The 20,577-nt window shown below is 46.7% G+C and overlaps 2 protein-coding genes across 6 annotated transcripts in view; one reads left to right on the top strand and one right to left on the bottom strand.

The window, feature by feature from the left end:
• LOC120905205 (uncharacterized protein DDB_G0283357-like) overlaps positions 1–12,425 on the top strand; it is a 38,807-nt gene extending 26,382 nt beyond the window's left edge. The window contains exons 1-5 of one of the 4 annotated variants that reach the window (XM_040316086.1): positions 3,457–3,604; positions 6,605–9,021; positions 9,346–9,445; positions 10,261–10,415; positions 10,577–12,425. In XM_040316086.1, coding sequence (XP_040172020.1) covers positions 6,691–9,021; positions 9,346–9,445; positions 10,261–10,415; positions 10,577–10,978 — 2,988 coding nt within the window. In that variant the 5' untranslated portion in view covers positions 3,457–3,604; positions 6,605–6,690 and the 3' untranslated portion in view covers positions 10,979–12,425. Of the gene's footprint in view, positions 1–3,456; positions 3,719–6,313; positions 6,430–6,604; positions 9,022–9,345; positions 9,446–10,260; positions 10,416–10,576 lie in introns of those variants that run through there. The other 3 variants (XM_040316085.1, XM_040316084.1, XM_040316083.1) reach the window with 3 other exon arrangements.
• Positions 12,426–14,610: 2,185 nt separating this feature from the next.
• On the bottom strand, positions 14,611–19,695 carry LOC120905206 (zinc transporter 2-like). 2 transcript variants are annotated; one of them, XM_040316089.1, is made up of 6 exons: positions 19,273–19,695; positions 16,587–16,700; positions 16,191–16,507; positions 15,387–16,125; positions 15,071–15,311; positions 14,611–14,984 (listed from the first exon to the last, which is right to left on the bottom strand). In XM_040316089.1, the coding sequence occupies exons 1-6, from the start codon at positions 19,288–19,290 to the stop codon at positions 14,878–14,880; spliced, it is 1,536 nt and encodes a 511-aa protein (XP_040172023.1). In that variant the 5' UTR covers positions 19,291–19,695; the 3' UTR covers positions 14,611–14,877. The 2 variants fall into 2 exon arrangements, with proteins under 2 accessions (XP_040172023.1, XP_040172022.1); XM_040316088.1 differs by having other exon boundaries at positions 19,159–19,693.
• Between the last annotated feature and the right edge of the window lie 882 nt (positions 19,696–20,577).

Genomic DNA, 20,577 nt, shown 5'->3' with positions numbered 1-20,577 from the left:
TTATGTCGATATCATGATATAATTTGGTACTGTTGCCTACCACCTAACGATATCGTTCAAATACATACCCTTTTAAGGTCATTTTCTAGTCTCGTTTTTTCTCTCTGCATCACATCAAACGTACTGCTCTGTATGATGAAATTTCTACTTACCTAATTAAAACCACCACTGCTCACACAGACGACGTAATAATCTGTTCCCCTCTCTCGTCCCGTGGGCGGATGAGCCATTACGATTCCGGGGAGTGTAAGCAGGAAGTCATTTCTTTCACGGCCATTCATTTGTCCCAAATGTGGCGCGGAGCAGGTTTCGGACCAACTTCGGGCCCGGAATTGCCCAGCTCAGTTTGTTGGTGGTCGAACGTCGTCGGTACCTCCCGGATAAGGATGAAACCGGGCAATCAAACTCGCTTGGCAACTTCCGTTGTTATTGACAGACAATTGTGCACTACTTCCTCCGTCTTCTATCAACGGACACCGTGACATTGAATGTGTTGTCCCGATTGAAACCGGTCCCGTGGTAACTACACCAACCAAGATGCGCGGGTGTACGCGGGATGTGTGACGATAAATCAAACCGAGGTGCGTTTGCTCTCTGCGGTCCCAAAACGGAGCAAACAAACAAACAAAAGCACCTTATAAAAGTGTCCCCGGAATGATGTGGCGATTGCCAAAAAAATTGGATCCCAACACACCCGATTCCGATCGTTTGTCGCTGCTCTTGAATTGGATTTGAGACCCATTAGGCGGTCTGTGCAAGGAAACTGGTATACAAACCACTTGCCATTAGAGAAATGTGAATATGTGGTGCTATCCCACGCATTTTGCACGTGTGTGTGTGTCGTGCATACGGGGTAGGCTAGATTTGGGTAACACTCTCCGACGTAGAACAAACGTCTATCAATCTCTTTGTTTCTTTTTTGTATGGTTTTACGTCATCCGGGCCGGAAACACGGGATGTTAAACGCTCTTTGGTAAAAGTACGCGTGATCTTACACGATCTGTGATGAAAAACGTGGGTTTAATCCATTTAGTTTTCTTGTTTTCTTGTTATCTTCTCGTGTGACTTTCGATTCGGCTAAGCAGAGGCCACCTCTCTACATAGACGCGAAGACAGCGCAATTGGATGTATGGTATAGCGGTGGGCATTGTTATTGTTCCATTTATCTATACTCTTACTTTGTAGTTACAAGGTGAGTGAGACCCCAGAAGAAGAAAAAACGCTCATATTGAGGACAACACATCTCCGTAAAACCGTGCTTCTCTCAATGCTCCGGTAGGCGAAGGTCAATGTCAAACGGAAATTTAAATGCTTTCAGTTGTTTGTCCCCGTTCACGTGGGTTGAACGATACCCTTTCCTTCCAATTGTCTTTTTTCTGTTCTACATTGAACATTGTCACCTTTGTACTCTGTGATTGCTATTAGATTGGCACAAGCTGTATAAAAACCGTTCTTATTGCAATACGGTTGACTATAGTTCACATTCCCTTGTAGCTTTACGAGCAATCCACCACGAAGGTTTCGACTTTTGGGCTCCAAAAAACCAAAGGGAATCTTTCTTGCCTTTTGTTTTGTTCACTTCGCATATGCAAATGGGTGAAATTGAGTTCCGGACCTTCCCAGACTTGTTGCCTCTAACACACACATCTGACGTTGAATGATTGCTTTATAGCATGCCAAACCCGTGCTCATTCTGGATGCGGGGAACGAATTTTGGTGGTGGGCGTTTGGCGGTATTCTACGAAACAAAGCACCGTCAAGGACACGGAAGTTTGTGTTCTTTTTTTCCCTCCTGAAATGCTGTTTCCTATCGGTGTGTGGTGATGTCGTTTGGTTTTGCTTTTCTACCCCGAATCGATTGTTTGTGTGAATTTAATTATGCACGCATCTTGAATAATTTACCCTTGAATTTCAGGGCCAAACGATGGCTTTGGGTTTTTGGGTTAGGGTTTAAGGTGTTTTTGTTGTATCGGAAAGAAGAGTAGCATGCTCGTGTTATGCTAATTGGAGGGAATGGAATGCTCAGACGGATGTTTTGGACAAACGAGACTTTAAGGTTGCATTTACTGTGTCACTTACGTTATAATTTAGCTTCTTCTCCGTCTCAAAGGCGATCTATTGTGTATGTTCTAATTGCTACAAAGCTTTAAGCATTACGCGCTTATTTATAGACTGTTGTATTAAATGATCCGGAGTAATTAGCACCTTCATCGGGCGTTTGTTTGTTTTTTCCGTTGTAATCCGTTATTTTTACACCAGCTAGCTCGCTAGTGCTTAATGCATTTTTAATGATCGTCCAGGTTTGGATGGGCAGATGTCGTCATTAGCAGCTCATCCAGAAGTTCTTAATTCGTTTGCTTCACATGGCATACTCTCTTAAGTAGATGGGAAAACAAAACCATATTAATCAATTCATGAAGATGATGAATTAAATGTGTACCTTTTAGAAGGAAGTTCCACGAAGTTTGTGGGAAAAATTGTCCAACAAATATACGCGACTATAAATGAAGAGGATTATTGAGTTTTACGAGAGGAACTAGAAAATCCAATAACTCTAGCGCGCATCGAGCCATCGACTGACTGTAATCCAGGCCGTAATTAAAGCCTCTCTAGCGGTGTCCGGTTGCGCTTAGAGAGTCGCCTCGCCTGACGCAAGAGGAGCATTGCATTTTGTATTCACAAGCTCCCCAAGTGTTTAGTGCATGGGAAACCGAAGCAGTCGCGCTCGCTGTCATCGATCGAAGGCGAACGGACGGAATCGCCTTTAATCCAGTGCATCACCCACTCGGTTCGGCTCGGAGGAGTGAGAAGCCCTAAAGCTATATCGACCCTCCGCTCCTCTTCTAGGGGGATACCTCTCCCAATGGTCGGCGACACACCGCATGAGTGCGTGAGTGTAGTCGCCGTCTGCCGTTTGCGCGCACTGCTTGGGCGTACGCCGGCAAAACTAGACGCGTGCATTGGGGGTGCGTTGGTGTATACAAATGTCCGCCGACGCCTTCTGATGCTGTTGTCAGCGTGAGGAGATGGCAAGGTTGGGATTGCAGTACAGAAGAGAGCAAAAGAGACTTCAACGACTAACAGAGAGAGAGAGGTTCTGGTGGGTGGGTAGGTAATGCACTCACTCAAGGTAAAGTTTGAACGCATTTTGGAGTGGCGTGGACCCATGTAAGAGGGCGCCTCCATGCCTGTCAAGGAGGGGGGGACCATTGCGTCATAGAAGAGAAGTCAAAAAAGGGAGTTTTCTGTGGGGTGGAGGGCGCTATTTGGTGTTTGCTCCAAAACAACCGGAGAAAAAAGTGGAGGGAAGCGTTCGGAACTTCGGTCTTGCAGTGGCAATGACTACAACAACCACCACCACTACTCCAAATGATCGCGCGTGTCACGAGAGAACCGCGAACGACGAGAGAGAGAGAGAAGGCTTCCTCTAAGGTCCCGCGTGCGCCATCCGCCGTGTTGCTCCAATGTGCGTTCGGCAGTCGGTCCGAGCGGTCGTGTAATTCTGGCGGCGGACGATCGAAGCCACACCGAAAGCAGACAGCATTATACAGTACACGCCTGCTGCCTGTAGTTGGTTGATAAGAGTCGGTGCCTGAAACTGAAAGTGAGTGAGAGTGGTTCGGTCTTGTAAGCGTGATATTACCCACCGTGTGCAGCGCAGCGTGTTCCTTCAGCCTCAAGCCCAGTGATCGACAGTTCGAGGTTTTACCAAGGAAAAGTAGGTTGGAAGAATGTGTGTGTAAATATGGTTGATCATCTCAAATGATGAATGATAAATAAATTGCAAAAGTGCATGCAAATCGTTCGAGATACACACACGTACAGACAGGCGGCCGATACATGGAATGCGACGCAAATCGTTTAGTAATAAGTGGTACTGATGCGAACGAGGCGTCATCCGTCGGCGGCGACGGCTCCTTCCAGGCACTCTCTAGGTCCAGCGCTGCGTATTGTGTGTGTTTTTCTGTGTTGTGTTGTATGGTTGTCCGCCAGCAAACCAGTTCGCATATGCGCGACAAGGAGAACAACGCGTCACGCATAGCTGTCCGCTGACGCAACGTGCCGCAAGTGTGTTCGCGTTACTTGGTGTATCGCGCAAAAAAGGGTGTTAGAGTCGACTCCACAAACTGTCGCGCAAAGGCCGCTTTTATCAAGTAGCAATTCGATCATCGTTCTTTTGATAGTACTCAACCACGAAATTGAGAGTAAATGTACCGTGAAAAGGTGTTGAAGTGGATTATTATTGTGAAACACAATGCTTACAATATAGCTAAGGCTAAAAGGCTACTAAAACCTTCTATGTCATCCAAGGTTTTAGTTTAAAGTTTTTCTAATAGTGTATTTGTAAGTAGAGCATAAAAAAGAGTTCGCTATGGCTCATCCGCTTACATTCAAAATTGGTGACACACAGGATGCAATTCTCCGAAAAGGGGAGATGGTGACATTAGCATGAGTCTTCCTACGTACGTGCTTTATTCTGGTGCAGCGGCCACCACTCGAACACCCACTCATTACGACGACTGCATTGCGAATCGCTCCGACAAAAACACGTGGGCAGATATGGATCGCACTCCCCCCGGGGGACTACAGAGGCTTGCAGATTTGCAGAATGATTATAATTTAAGCCCAATTGTTGTGAGAACCACCTCAATACGTGATTGCAGTGCTGTTGTTGTGTGCGGATAATGTATTAGAAAAGTAAACTCCGTAGGGGGGCTTTTACCTTTCCGCGCTTGTGACTAATGCAATGTGACTCAGCGGGTATTTGCCGAAGGAAGCAATAAAATTGTCCCCTCTTTTTTTTAAGGTACTACGTGTGCTCGATCAATTTTGGGATGGTGCTGTGTACTACGATACGATTAAGCGAGATAAAGAGGAGGTCTGTGTGACGAAGTTGTGTTACTACCACTGGGTTTGTCGGCGGGAGAAGTCTCTGTTATCATGTTACTCCAGCCAACCGAAACAGCCCGACGAGCGATGAAGGTTATGCCTCCCGCTTGTGTAAACATATTGGCTTACATTCTCCCCCCAGTGCGTCTGATTTCGTTCGAGCGGGTTGCGAAGAGGAAGATGAAGTAGAAGACAGTAAACATAACACAACTGCATCGATGTTTTCGTACGCGCTATCTCTCCGCATGTTGTGTTGTTATGGTGCCTGTATCAGCACCATTGGCCTGCTTCCAAATGCTCTGTGTGCTCATAACCCCCCTCCCCACAAGCTGGTGGTTCCTTGCGGTCTGAGTAGTGAAACCACGGGAGAGTATGTTGCTGGTACTACTACGTCGAATTGAATTAGTCGTGTTTTTCTCTGCGAATCGTCGAAAAAAGGGCAAAAAGAATTAATTGATAAGAATGTGGTTTAGGGAAGAAAGACTGTACTTAAGTTTGTTTAGCAACATTACACTGATAAGAAAGTTTCAACCTTATTTATCCAACACATTAAAGTGCTGTTATACCCCTTTCAAGTACTGTTCACGCAACTACAACGGAGTGTAGCAGCCAATCCTGTACCGAAGGTTGAAAACGATCAATTGAAAGTGTCAATATGTGTGTTGCTTGCTGTCGGAGGTGTAATTTAACAGACACACTCACACACTTCACACACTTCAAGTTTATCGGTCATGAACAAAAGTGTTAAAATGGAGAGAAACACGAGAAAATACGATCCATCTTCAGGCTCATTTATCAAAGTTACTTTCTACACATACCCTTCCTCCCGAATGCTTTATCACGCTCTGCAACAGCACAAAGACTGATTGTGCGAAGCGAAGTATATGGGGGGGTGTATGATGAACTGTTGTTGATTGGTAATTTTGAAGGACGTTTGTCTCTCTGTTCGTTTGTAGCTGGCGATAAACCCCTTTCTGTAATGGTCGTAGCAATTCGAATTGGCGTTAGAGTGGCGCGGCGGCCGGCACCCTGAGAAGATCCTTGAACGTGTCCTATAGCACCAAAAGGAATGCGTGCATATTGTATATAAAGTTATCGTTCCCATGACCGACCACTAACAGCAGCGACAGCCTTGTGTGGTGGAGGAGAACAACGCTACACGATATGTGCCGCGTGTGCCGTCCATCGAGAAGGTGGAGTCCTGAGAAAGCCGTTCCAGCTGGAAAGGAAGAAAGAGAGCTTACCCACGCGCGCGTGTGTGCAACAGGAGGTTCCGGCTGTGGAGAGCGAAATTTACGACACCCACGTTTGTGCTGTGCGTGTGTCCAAGCTACTGTCCTTCAGGGGAATGATTTTAATGTGGTCGCTAAACTACCCTACAGCCAGTAGCCGTACAGCGAGATGACTGTGCCGTCGTGTGCCAGCAATTGACGCGATTTACGCATCAGGGTCATTGGAGGGATGTGGGAGGATTGATTTTCTGGGCTCTTGCCTCTTGAACTTGAAAGTCGATGAGTTTTTTGCCACGTTTTTTTTGGGGTAGGTTAGGAGTTTGTAGGACGTATTCCATTCGATGAGATTCTACAAGAAATAGAAACAAATGCGTTTTTAATCGATCTGTTGAAATTTAAATAATTTGCCTATTTCTCTTACCATCAAAGTGATTGTTTCTGAGTTTTTACATTTCCTTATTATTCTTCCCTCATCCCCACAGACACCTCCGGAGAGCTGAACTTTCTAACACCGATTTCGGGCAAAGACATTACGCGCGAATTCACCGCCGGCATCAAGGAGCGTTGTATGCTACCGGTCATTAACTGCCAAGCAGTCACGAGCGTACTGGACCCGGTGACAGGACACATCAGCACGGTGCTCACGACGACCACAGCACCCAACGGCCAGCAGCAGCAGCAGCAGCAGCAAGCACTGCAGCCCCTGCTGAGCGGCACCGGTGACAGCTCACCAACCGCAGCCACGAACAAGAAGCCGAGCTATCTGAACCTGGCGTGCTGCGTCAATGGGTACTCGAACCTGACCACGTACGATTCGAAGCTCCGCCAGGACATTAACAAGTCGCGCGAAGTTTCACCCAGCCGTCCGATCATCGCGACGCTCCACTACAACCGTACCGAGACCGGTGCCGGTGGGCATCTGCTGGCCGCGCCAACGCTCAGCTACGTGAGCATGAACAACACCATCAACAATAACAACAATAACAATAATAACAACTACAGCGCAAGTACAGGCGGCAACCGAATGCTCAAGATGAACGGTGCCGGTGTAGTGAATGGTGGTGCTGCTGGAAGGATGCGTGGCATGAATGGCTCAATCCTGTCACCGCCCTCGGGCGGTGCCGATATGACCGACAACGTGGGGATGTTCAATGGAAATGGAAGTTTTGCGGGCAGCATGCGTACGAAGGTAATTTCCTCCCAGTCGCAGATCAGCAGTCACGCGCGGGACGAAGCGACGGCCCAGCTGCTGATGACGCCGAAGAAGAGCTTCATCCAGCAGCGCGTCGAGAAGCTGTACGGGGCGAGCGAGGTGGTGGTGCTGAACAAGCAGAACTACAGCAGCAGCGAGCGCAAGTACCTCAACAACATTGCCAACGACAACACCAGTGGCGGTGCGCCGGGCAAGCTGATCCATCACAGCAGTACGGCACAGGCTGGACAGCAACAGCAACACCACCATCACCCGATGGGAAATGGAACGGCCCGGAATGGGGTAGCGAATGGGACGGCCGGCGGTCTGCACGTGACGAACGGCGGAACCAATGGCGGCTCGCTGCACGATGAAAACGGCAAGCAGCTAAACGGGGCGGCGGAAGTGAGCAACGGCAGCGACGAGGCGGACGTTGAATCGCTGCCCGTGCTGCGACATTTGCGGCCCGAATTCCGCGCCCAGTTGCAAATATTTTCACCGAAAAAGATGCCGAAACCGGCAGCACCGCCGGCGAATCGTACCACGGCCGTCAACGGCAGTGCGGCGACGCATGCGAATGGCAACACTGCGGAAGAGAATATCACACTTACCACCGGCCCGAAACGGTACACGCAATCGAACGGCAACAGCAGCAACGCCGATCACCTCGAGCAGCAGCAGCATTCCCTGGTGCGGGAAGAACAGGATCACCGCACGATGGTTACGAATCGATCCACCATGGTGGTGAAAAATGCTCGAATTTCTTCGCACACAACCACAACAAGCAGCAGCACTAATGGACGGACTGTTGCTGAAGAGGAGGAGGAGGAGAATGCTCTGCTAACAAGCAACCATCACCATAGTAACGCTACTAGTGCACGCAGCAGCACCATCACCGAGGCAAAGCAGCAGCAGCAGCAGCATACCACCGGCGTCGTAACGGAGCAGCATCATCACGAAACCGCGTCACAGAGCCGCTCGAGTTCTACCGACATGTCGACGACCACAACCACCACCACCAAGACATCGATGGCGGCGGTAACGTCATCGACGACGGTGATAGTGGAGGAAAAGATGCGCTCGCTGGTAGTGGTGTCGCCGTCGTCGGGTACCGCGGCCGATAACGGTGTTGGTCGAATGTCGACTGCCGATGGTGGTAACGCCATTGCCACGGCCGCCGCCACTGTCGTACCTGACGAGCCAAAGCCGACGACAGTCGTCGCCGCGAGTGTGATCGAAAACGGCGTACAGAACGGTGTTCGACAGAGCAGTGGCAGTGACACCATCACCAACGGGCTTGAAAGTGAAGTACCTGCAGTGAGCGTGAAGAAGGAGGAAGTGCTTGTTGTTGGCGGTGGTGAAATTGTGAATTGTGATAATAGCAGTCAGTTCGACGCGGACAGTATGCGCACAGCGAACGGCGGAAGCACGGTGGTAATGGAACCGGTGGCCGCCAGCAGCATCACGTTGCCCGCGGTCGCGACGATGGCCGATTTTGTCCATCCGGTGGCGGAGGGAGGCATCCAATCAAATGGTAAACCAATCGAGGTGACCACAAATGGCCAGGGGAGCAACGACAGCAGCTTTAGTAGCAGCAACAACAACATTGTGCTGGATGGTAACCATTTCCTGCGGATCCTAAAAACCGAACAGAACCGGCTCAAAGCAATGGCTGACGAAGTGGAGCAAGAAATCAATCTGTTGAAGGTACGCATTGCGGGGGCAAGAAAGGTGTTTGAGTGGTCAAGAGAGGGAGGATGTGAGTGTATTGGGATGCGTCCGGTAGTGATAACGTTGTTACACCTCATCGCTTCGTAAGGTGTTCCTTACTTCTACTTTCCATTTTGCCCCCTTTTTCCGAGCACACCAAACAGACGGACGATGTTTGTCTATTTTCATTTTCATGTGACAGACATATGTGTGTGCCGGTTCCTCTTCCAATCCACTTGCACGTTGCGCCGCTTGTCTTGTCCGCCCTTAAAGTGTATGATTTGGCAGCTGATGATAGTTCTTTTCTGCTGTTAATTTTAGGCCGATGGCGTCGAGTTCGGCGAGGACATTAACGGATACATCCTGGTTGCTGTGGGCAAGGCCCGCCTGCTGTGTTCGCAAAAAATGAAACAATTTGAAGGTTAGTATTGTGGTGGGATTGCAGTGTATATGCGGGGCGATGTTTGTTTGTAGAACTGTTTTCGCAGCGTCACGTGGCGCTACATGTTTTTATTTCTAGCGTAGAAAAGATTATCCAAAGATAAGAACAGCTGCACGGTGTAGTATTAATACCCAGATAGTGTAGATTAATTGAAAGTCGAATGACGCGCGTGGTGTCGTTTCCTTTGAAGAGATAAATCAATTACGTTGATAAGAATTTTGATTTTGAAACACGAAAACTATCTTTATTCCTTTGTTCAGGGGCCTAATAGTCGCTTTATAATTTTGAAACAATGTGTGCATGGAAGATGGAATGTTTAAATATTGCATATTTGACTCACGCATAATTTGCTCGAAATGTTGTCAACGAATAGCACAAAGGCAAAACAAAACATTCCATCGATCCATAAATAGATGGTCGCGCGAAAGGCGGTGATGGCCGGCCGCCACCATCAAAACAAACGCTTTCGTGCGTTGATTATTCGCTGCCGCGTGTAGGCCATACAATCATTTCCTCCTGTTCGTGTTTTTGTGTGTTTCTGGTTGGGCCGGCCCGTAACGATTTCTGTGAGTTACGCTTTGATTTTTCGCATTAATTAATACAGCCGAAGGTGACACGACGGTGTGTTTGTTTCATTTAGCACCCTCACACTCGTACAGTTTATTAGAAAAATTGATAGGAAACGATCGCAAACAAGCGATATACAGCAATGGAAAATAAGGCATTCATATCTAGGAAACAGACATAAAATCGAAACTAATTTCCTTTTTTTGTGAATTTAATTGCTTTTCTAGATTTGTGCTACACGAACCTCAACCAATCGCCGGACGAAAAGTTCCAAACGACCGGCGAAGATTTGCGAGGCTTCTGGGACATGGTGATGCTGCAGGTAAACAACGTCGACGCTAGCTTTGCCGAAATTGATTCGTTCCGGAAAAACGGTTGGCGGGTAAGTTGTCTCGCACGAAACGTACCGGTTCTCCTTTTTGTGCTAAACTTTTGCTGTACGGAAAGGGAGAGAATCGCGCGTAATTTGCGTCAAGCAAAGTACAATTTCGTTTCGTTTCCGCTCATTTCTTGATCTCCCTTTGACTGTGTTTGCCATTGTAGAAACCAGCGCCAAAGAGTCCACCGCCACCAGCTCGCAATGGGATGGGGGGAGCGACGCGCACCAAGCTGGTAAAGCGTCCGTACAAAACTGGCGGCACAGCGAACGGCACCTCCGTGACAGACGGCAGCAACGGTGTCGAGGCGAAAAAGGCGTCGGCCGCGCTGGCGGCAGCCAAGCGGGAGGCCCAGCGGAAGCAGCTGATGGAAATGAAGCGCAAGCAGAAGCTGGCCAACAGCCAGCAGCAGACGCCGGTGGAAATATTTGCCCCGGCAAGCGACGAGCCAGCAGCGCAACAAAACGGCGTCGGTGGTGGTGATGACAACAACTGTAGCACGGCCGTCGTCCCTCCGGTAGGGACCGCCGCAGCAGCCGCAACGACGACGCTGGTCGATACGAGTTGATCTCGTGAGCCGGCAGCAGCAACAGTACGATTGCTTTAAGCTTTTTTCCGTCACACGCGCCCCCCCCCCATACCTGAGATAGGCTCATTTCGGAGTTCGAACTAAAACCGAGCGAAAATTTTATTGAAAGCGACAACAACACACAACAATACAAACTGTAGATGCTGTCTCTAGTTAAGATGAAACGCAAGCGGAATCGAGCTAAAGCTAGGCGGTGTGAGGAAAATTGACCACTTGGTGGAGAGACGAGTAATGTTTTGTAAATTTTACTACACACACACACACTGGACTGAACCTTATTTTTGACAGTTTTCGTTAAGCTATCCGGAACAGTGAAACCCGTAGCATCGATCGTCACGGCGAAAATAAACCGAAACAACCGTTCACGTGAATGCAAGACTACGTAAATATCATGATCATCTTAAAAATCCCTCCTTCAATAATTTGTCCGAGCACACCACGGGTTGGTAGCGCTCGGATGTTTTTTTAGTATACAAATTCCATCCCTTCCAATGTACCCGCGATGAGATGAGATGTATGTGCTCTACCACAAGGTGGAAGCAAGTTTTGAGCATTTTCATTTATCCCATTTTTGCACTAAGATTGCAGAAAACTCTAACGATCATCAAAAAAACCCCGTAACAACCGTAAACTGGACACCAGAAGGAAGCGCGTGAAGCAAGAATTATGAACTGTTGGAAAGCACGTACACAACAATGTGATTGTTTTATACATTTTTACGGTCGAATATTATAAATTTATTATTATGCCTGTTATTGTAAGTACTAGTTTTTACATGTAAAATGACACGAAAGGACTTTTTTAAAAAAATCATTAAAACCAATTCAACAAACCCCATTTTCACCTGGACAAAAACGTACCTTCCGTTTCCGCGTGATGCTGCTGCACTTTGGGCACCGCAAGTCCCACTTTCCATGACCCGCGTGCAAAATGCAATCGAGAAACTGATTTGTGTGTGCTCAGTGTAATCAAACCTTGAAAGAGGGATAAAAGAAGGGACTTGGTTAGGTTTTGGTTAGCTCAAGATACAAAGGAAAGACGACAAGATAGGTTTAACCAAGGAAACAAGCAAACAAACAAACACTCTTAAAGACAAGCTCAAGTAGAAGAGCCCCCTCGAGGAGAAGAGGTTTTAGTAGCAGAGTTTAGGTGTACGTTCTCTTTGCTTTTGCCCTTTGCGCATCCCGGTCGTACTACGCACGCGTGTTAACTATTAGTTTTTTTTAAAGCCACAACTCACACGTTGAATATGAAACCGACACAACCATACTATACTATACTACTACTAAAATGTACATGCAGTGGAGCTACACAAACACAAAACTGCGAAACCGAAGCAAATCGAAATGTAAGATGAGAAAGAATCTCTATTTATTAACAAACAAAAAAAAGAAGCAAACAATCGAACATCATTTATCTAGTTCTATTATCGCTGCTTATATTACTCTATTATTAGCATCCACTACTACTATTATTATTATTGCAGCGCGCGTGTATAACGCGTGTTGCTTTTACACGCTCTCCTCTCTTGTTGAAACTAGTGGCGAAAGAAATCCAACCTCATCCTCCTCCAACAGACATGAGCTGCTTTTGCATTTTGTGGCAGGTGGCGGTGGTGGTGGTGATGATGATGATGAGATATGTACAAGAGTTTTACAACAGTTTTTCTTCCAATTTGAAGAACGCCTGCCTGTCGTGGAGGGGACAAATCTTTGTAGATAATAGATTCTACGATTATTTTCCACTTGCGAGCGCAGGTCGATTACTTTCACGCGAGCTTAAATTGCCTTCCGTTTGCGAATTGCCTATTACCGTTACTACTACACTATTACTGCTACTAGCCGCCCGATCGGTTCATTATGTAGCGCGTTTGTATTTTGCTACACGTTGCTTAATACAAACAGTCTCATTCTACTACTGCTTAACATTTTCGTTAGCTTTTTTGGCTTCTTCCGTAGATACCTTTCCTTTGCAAAAAGCCTTAATTACACATTTATGATATGCAAAATAGGTGTGATAGCAGGTGAAATTCGAACGCGAGCGTATTAGATGGACACATTTTTGAAGCATTTGTATTTTTTGACGTTAAGAGTGGAGAAGCAGCAGCAAAACGAAAGAATGAAACAAAATCGAGAAAAACACACAAACATATTGCGTTTAGCGAAAATTGATCCACTGAGCAAGAGTGCCTTATTGAAATCGTTCTTTGACCAGAAGAAAGCAAACTTTTGGTGCGTGCATTATGAGTACAAAACAAAAAATAAAGCATTTTTTGCGGTTCCCCTCTTTTTTCCCTTTAAAACGTACTATTTTTGGTTTTTATAGTTTTTACTTTCTTTGCATGAAATAGTTTAAAAATTCATTCTTGTAAAACGTTAACTATGCATTTTTTTCCATTTTGAGGGAACAACTATTATTTATGTTGAGAAACTAAGACTCTCTCTCTTTGCGTTTTGTTTCATTTTCTACGCCTCCAGTCACTCTCCAACGATAGTTGATAGTAAAATGCATCATACAAAGCGGATCATAAAAACGAAACTGTATTCTTTGTGATGCAGTGGCTCAAGAAACGATTATTTAAGCGATCTAGATGAAGAAAGCATACAAAAGTCATTACCCATAAACAACAGTATATGGAGTGTTGTAACCGTGCACACAGACACACACGCTATATGTATCCCTGTCGCGTCCCTGGTCGTCCCAGCAAAGTATGTATGATGTGTGTGTGTTAAACATAAGATCGGTGTTAATCCAACACCTACAAGCAGTGGTGTAGAAGCGTGTTGTGAAGTTAGTAAACAACGAGGACCCAATTAAGCTTGAACTAAGGTGGATGGGGGCGAACTCAGGGAGCGCTCTCCCTGGACGATACGTAGTGACGCTTCGGTGCGTTTATTTTTCGATTTGCGCAATTTTTTTGCACATTTTACTGAACTCAAAAACGTAGCGCTGCAGCTGCAAAACGAAGGTCGTATAGGTCAAATATATAGAAATGTCAAACAAAAAGAGAACACTATTATAATAGTAAAGCAACAGCAAACACAAGTAAAGAGCGATAAAAACCATTTAAAAAAAGCGGTAGGATAAATTGAATTACATATAAACACAAGCACGAAGTAAACGAACTCTAATTATCGAGAATTATAATAGAAATTTGAAATTGAAACAAAGGCAAAACATGCAAACAAAACCACCAATATATGAACACGAATTGTAATTTGCGATAACTACACAACCCACGTACACATGAACGCGTACACAGCGGAAGAAGTCTTTGAACTTATGAAGCAAAAATTACCTATTTTAATGTAATAAAAAAAACCCCTCCTCACACACCAGAAACACATTTGAAGAGCCCTCCCGCTTGGGAGTGGGGTCAAAACACGTATTTAGGATTAGTAGATGCTGCAGCTTTCTAGCTGCGCGCTTGATATGATGAAGCCGGTTATGGTGCTCTTGACGCGCTCTATTAGACACACAAACACACAAACACACAACAGAGACTCGAGGGAAACGTGTAACACCTATTTAAAGTATATAAATCGGTTCCTTTTCTGTTTGGCTTATGTGTAGATGTCAGCAAAACTTTAAATGCGTCAAAATCGAATGGATTTAAATAAATCGTTCAAACATTACGTCGTTTATTTGTTCACTCAATGTTTAAAACTAACTTTTATTTAGCCTTTTTTTCTTAAATCCCTAATTGCTGACTTGTTCTTACAGACTGGAAAAGACTGTGACCTTTTTTTATAACCTATTAACACAGCGCATTTGTGCAGTGACCAGAAAGTATTGAGGATCGCTTCTTGCACGGACGGCGGCAGGGCTGTGAAATCACAATTGTGTGTGTTGGCAGGCGAAGATGGTGATCACCTTTGCTAAAAGTGCATCTTCTCGATCTGCACCGTGCTGTGCTTGATGCGGAAATCGTGCCGCGCGATGTGATCCGCCGTGGCAAGAATTTCCGAAGCGTTCGCTAACGGATCTGGTGGAAAAATTGCGAGAAAAAAGTCAATTTGTTAAATTGCTTGCTCGAGGCATGAAGCGAAAAACGCCCTCCCAAATACGTACCGATCATCAGATGCACCGTCATCACGTTCCACCCGGTCGAAACGCTCCACACCCGCAGATCGTGCACCGTCTTAACGCCCTCGATGTAGGCCAGCTCGGAGGAGAGCCGCTCAAGCGACACGTCCACGGGTACCGCATCCACCAGTATGCGCATCGAATCGCGGAAGATACGTACCGTCGTGACGAGCACGATCAGCGAAAACACGAACGTACAGATCGGATCGAACGCTTTCAAGTGAGGCTGTGGACGACGAAGAACCGGGACGCGTAAGTACACTCCGAAGAACCGGGCATTCGAATAAAGCTCAACACTTACCGCAAATTTGATTACTATTGCAGCTACCAACACGCCGATGCTTTGTATGAAATCGCCGATCACGTGAATGATGGCCGCTCGAACGTTCAGATTACTGCTGTCATCCTGCACCACGTCCTCCGCACAATGCTGCTCCTGATGATGATGATGATGATGCGCATGATGCTCTGGAGAGGATGCATCCAACCGGTCGCCTCCACGCTCCTCATCCTCACTGTGCCCCCGGGTGGAAGATTCCGGTTCGGTGCTGATCCGCGAGTACGCCAGCTTGCTCGAGCTGATCAGATCGGGCGAGTTCAACCCAGCGTCGATGCTCATCCGATGTCGAAGGCTTTCCTTGTGCAGCTTTAGCCGTGCGTTGGTGAGAATCGTGTCCAGGCTTGGCCGCTGTTTGTGATCGGTGAGGGCGAACGAGTTGTGCCGGCTGTTTTGACGCGACGATAGTGGACTCCCTGTCTGCGGGCTCGGTGGATAGTTCGGGATGATGAGCTGCTCGAGCTTGTCGCACTTTTTCTCATCGCAGGACTGTGCGCGAAGCATCCGACGTGGTAGCGGCGAGCAGGACCTTGACAGTGAGAGGCGTGGTGCGACGAGCTGAGGAGTTTTCGACCGTGGCCGAGAAATGTGACTGTGGCCGTGGGAATGGCTGTGCGAATGATGACCATGTCCGCCATGGCTGTGACCGTGGCTGTGGCTGTGTGGCACCACACTGCAGGACCCGTGTAGAATGAATGCCGTCCTATCGGTGGGATTAGTAGTAATGAGTATAAGAGCGCCACCCCGTCAGTGGATCACAACACTTACGCTATATTCATTACGACGCCCAGGATCGCCACAATGATCATCGTATCGGCGTCGATCTCGTAATCTCCCTCGATCAGTCGATTGGCGGACATGACCACCAGCACGGCGGTCAGGGCCCAGATGCCGAAGATGGACAGCAGTGCACCGAGCACCTCGACCCGCCGATAGCCAAAGGACATCCGGGCGTCGGCCGGTCGGTTCGAGATCCAGATCGAAATGATCGCAATCACGAAGCTGATGCAATCCGAAAGCAGGTGGGCCGCGTCCGTCATGATCGCTAAGCTGCCGGACAGGTATCCTCCCACGAATTCTGCTGTCTGCCATTGAGAAAGAAAGTGATTTGATGAGACAGGAATTGATATTGTGCAAATATTCGTAAGTAACGCTCCTCCTTACCATAAACGCTACCGTAAACAGTGTGGCCCACATAAGCTTCCGCTTCTCTGCCTTGCCATAGGACTCGTTGGACGATTGTGCTGCCGATGTGAAGAGACAGTCGGGCTTGGAAAGCTGCAATAAGGGTAGCAGAATAAATTTAGATTAGTTTTCCTAAACCATTATCAATGACGCACTCGAGATGATGCCTAGAAATTCCAAAAACACACATGCATAGCGTGGTCGTTTTATACAAAAAGCCTAGAGTAACATCCGGTGAGATGGTGCTAATCGTGTCGATTAATAGCAGATTGGAGATGAATTGTGCAAGTACACGCATTAAGCGCTTGGCACACACAGGAGCTTGAGGAGTGGTCTCCAATTAGCACACAGTGTGACACTGGGGCAAAACGCGTGACTTGGCAATTCCACAATGGAATTGTGATCTGAAGGCAGGTTTGCCCAATTTCCGGATGAAAGCAGTTAATGCGCCCTTCCATAGATATATGCCCGGATGACGGTCAGGGCTAATTGTTGACCGTGGTCTTGTTTTTTCCAATGTCCCAATGTTGCTCCCTAACTGTTGTGATACACCTTTCATTGACGTAGTTTGATCGTAGCTCCCGATCGTAACTTGATCTTCGAAAGGTACGCAAGTGAGTGTTCTCCACTTGTAAATTAATCTCCAGGGGCATCGTCACCAGCGATTGGGGGACTCTCTTTTACGTCTCGCCGGTGTTGATGACGCCGGAGAAAGATAGGCACGTCTGCGATAATCGTCTGCTGTTACCAACTCCCCAAACTCGCGCCGTATACGCGGTAAAGATCGGCTGTTTTTCCTACTCCCGCAGCAGAGGCTGGCGGAAATTGGTGATAATTTTGGCACTCTTCTTTCTGTGTGAGGTCGCGTCGAGCCGGCAAAAGATGTTGAAGTAGCTCGCGTTGCTGTGTATTATCTTCTTTATTCGCTCGTTTGTTTATCAATTTCCAATCAAGGACGTCACAGAGCAAACGCGCGTGAACGTTGGCAACGAAGCATGCGTTGAGCGATCGACGCTCCTCGAAGAGTGTGATCTTCAGCGTGTGGTTTAGCTTTGAAATTCTGAAATTTCATTTGAGAAGGTTCATTTACAATTGCAGCACTTTGTTGCAATGATAGTAGGAACAGTTTTTTGGTTTACTGGAGTAAAGAGTGCAATAAGTCCAATGTTCATGCAATTTCCCTTTATATCCTCCGTGATATTAGGAATTCACTGAAGATCGGAAGATCAAGGATAGACCTAACATATTGGACTATGATTTGATCACGCTACTACTATACGACGAATCCAACTTTACGAAGGATATGATTGAGAAGCATGTAAACATTGCAATCTCAATCTAAAAAGAACAATGGCAAGAGGTTCTGATTTTAATGTTTATAATAAGTTTTCATGATGTTCTTAAGTCCTGTATTGGCTAGATACTACAATAGTATAACGAGAATGCAGTAAAGTTTATCCCAAAACACTCGAATCCACGAAATTGCCGTAAAGCCGCCCAATAGAGAGATATTGGGCGATAATGGATCAGAAATTGGGGAAAACATTGAACATTGAACGAATGTAGAATTGGTGGAATTTACTGGTCAAATCGACAGGTTTCTAGTAGTCTAAGAATTCCTTATTTTTTATGTACCTTTGTATCATTTTTAGAAAGCATTTCAATCAGAATAATGGTATAAACAAGCTACATTAGTTACCAAGTGTCCTCTTTCTAAATGAACCAAGCTTTACATGGGAAAAATGAACCTTCCAAAAACCTCATAAATGTGGTTAAAAACGTCTCTTATCGTTAGAGAAACATCAACAACCTCAACGTGGTTTAGTTCTTCCATCAATTGCTATAAGACAGCCCTTACAATCCCAAAACAAAACGCCAACCGTTAGTTTACAGCAGTTTTCATTCCTCATTCCCCAAGCTGCCTCTAATGATCGCGTTACCACCGATGCATTATAAGGCGAATAATTTCAATGGAACGCCTAAGAGGGTAACACTTCAACCTCAACCAAAGGTTTATCACGCACCCAGCTGAACGGAAGGGGGGGGGGGGTAAGGTAATTCCATCCCCACAACACCACCACCCACACTCTTCGATGTGCTTCGTTTGTAAATTCAGACCCATACACACATACACCTCACTCTCTAACGCCGTGGGCTCCAAATTGTTCGTACATAATAGTGACATTTGGTTCATTATCGTTCGTTCGGTGTTTTGGCTACGCTATGCTACTACAAATTGGGACGCCTGGAAGATACACACACGTAAACAAACAAACGAGGTTTTACACGATTGCGAGACTTGATTGTTTTTTTCTCTCTCTTGTAATCTATTTTTTTTTGTTTCACTTATCACTTGTCAATTGTGTATGAATTGGCTGTCGCCCTATCATACACCCCCCTGCCTTATTGATGGCACGTTACGATCACGAGAAGAGGGTTGGTGGTGGGTTAAGTATCACGATAGGCCACTTTCGATTAGATAGTGGTTCTTCAGCTAAGCTTAAATTCTCCCTCTGGCCGGCCCCCCTCTGGATTGTTGGGGTTTGCTTACATTTGTGATGCTTTGTAGCAGGTGTTGGCGGCTGCCGCTGCTATTACACTGTTGCAGCTCGAGATCGGACAGATCGTGATGATCGTCATCTTCCGGTTCCGAGTGTATGCTCACTTCGATGTAGCTCGTCATTTTGTTTGCGCCAATCAGAGTTAAAACAATCGTCCGGATCGGGGGAAATACCGCAGATATTTTGGACACTGATAGCAAAAAGGGAGCCCACCTCTAAATAGGCTCACACGACCTTCACCACTTTTCGATCGCACATGATCTCCCGGGCACTGCAGTGATTTTTGTTGCGTGGGATCTAGCACACACGTGTTCACTATTATTCTGCACACTGCAGCACCTGTTTGAAGGTGGATTTCTTCGCCAGCCGAATTGATCCCCAGCCTAACCACTTGCTTTGTTTTCGTGCGGATGTGTGGCAACTACTATCGCGGTTCCGGCACTTGTTTCACCATGGTACCACGACGGAGACGACGACGACGACCTCACTCAGCTGACGGCGGAACGACAATAGCGGGTCCCGCTGGGTTCTGATATAATTTTTATATTCCCCACACACAACCGTGCGCTCGTGTGTGGGGGTTCGTGAGTTCGATGTGTGTATTTGACGGTTCGTGCCTGTGGTTTATGCCCCGCCGAAAGACGGTCGGTCGCATATCGGAGGGTTGAAGTGAAGCAGCGGTTTGGTAAGCGGAATGTGATAACAGTTTGAACCAACAGCCCGGTCATCCGGGCTCTAGTGTGGTGTGGCGTTGGTGTCGCATCGCTCTTCTCGGTCCGTTCTCTCGGTGGCGTCTTCTTCAACACGGTCCAGTTCAAACTACAACGCCCGTTCTGCACGCTTTGTTGGCTTTCGCTTTTAGAACAATGTGCTTACGGTCAATATTGAAGCACGCGGTTAGGGCGGCTGGCTGTGGTTGTGATTGAATAGCGAACCGAATCGTTCGTTGCATGTGGTTCACGTTTAAGCAAACTGATGACGTAGTGAGGTTCGCAGGACGACATGCAGGATTGGGCAAAAAAAAAAACAACAGGGAAATTGAGTCGTTCGCTCAAGGGTTGAGCGCAATTTAACACCTGGCCGAGAATTTAGCAAACGGTGCTTAGTTTGAAGCTCACGCTCGAAGGTATCCGAGCCGCACGCTTCCGGTCAATGGTTAGTGGGGATCTTCCATGATCGTTTTACGATTGATTTTAGTTTATAGCGCCGCAGTAGTTTTATTGACGATTTTATGCAAATCATGGTAATAATCAATTAAGCATTAATTATTCCATCAAACACTGTGCCACACAAGCACGTCCAGAACAAAACAACGTTAAGCTAGCTAACCATGATATTTGCTTATTCGTACCAAAAATGAATAATCTCAACAGCAAAACGACAACCGACAAGTGAAAATAATTCCACAA

This window comes from Anopheles arabiensis, chromosome 3 (genome assembly GCF_016920715.1).
Source record: "Anopheles arabiensis isolate DONGOLA chromosome 3, AaraD3, whole genome shotgun sequence".
NCBI classification, from domain to species: Eukaryota; Metazoa; Arthropoda; class Insecta; order Diptera; family Culicidae; genus Anopheles; species Anopheles arabiensis.
This window is presented reverse-complemented; position numbering and strand designations above follow the sequence as displayed.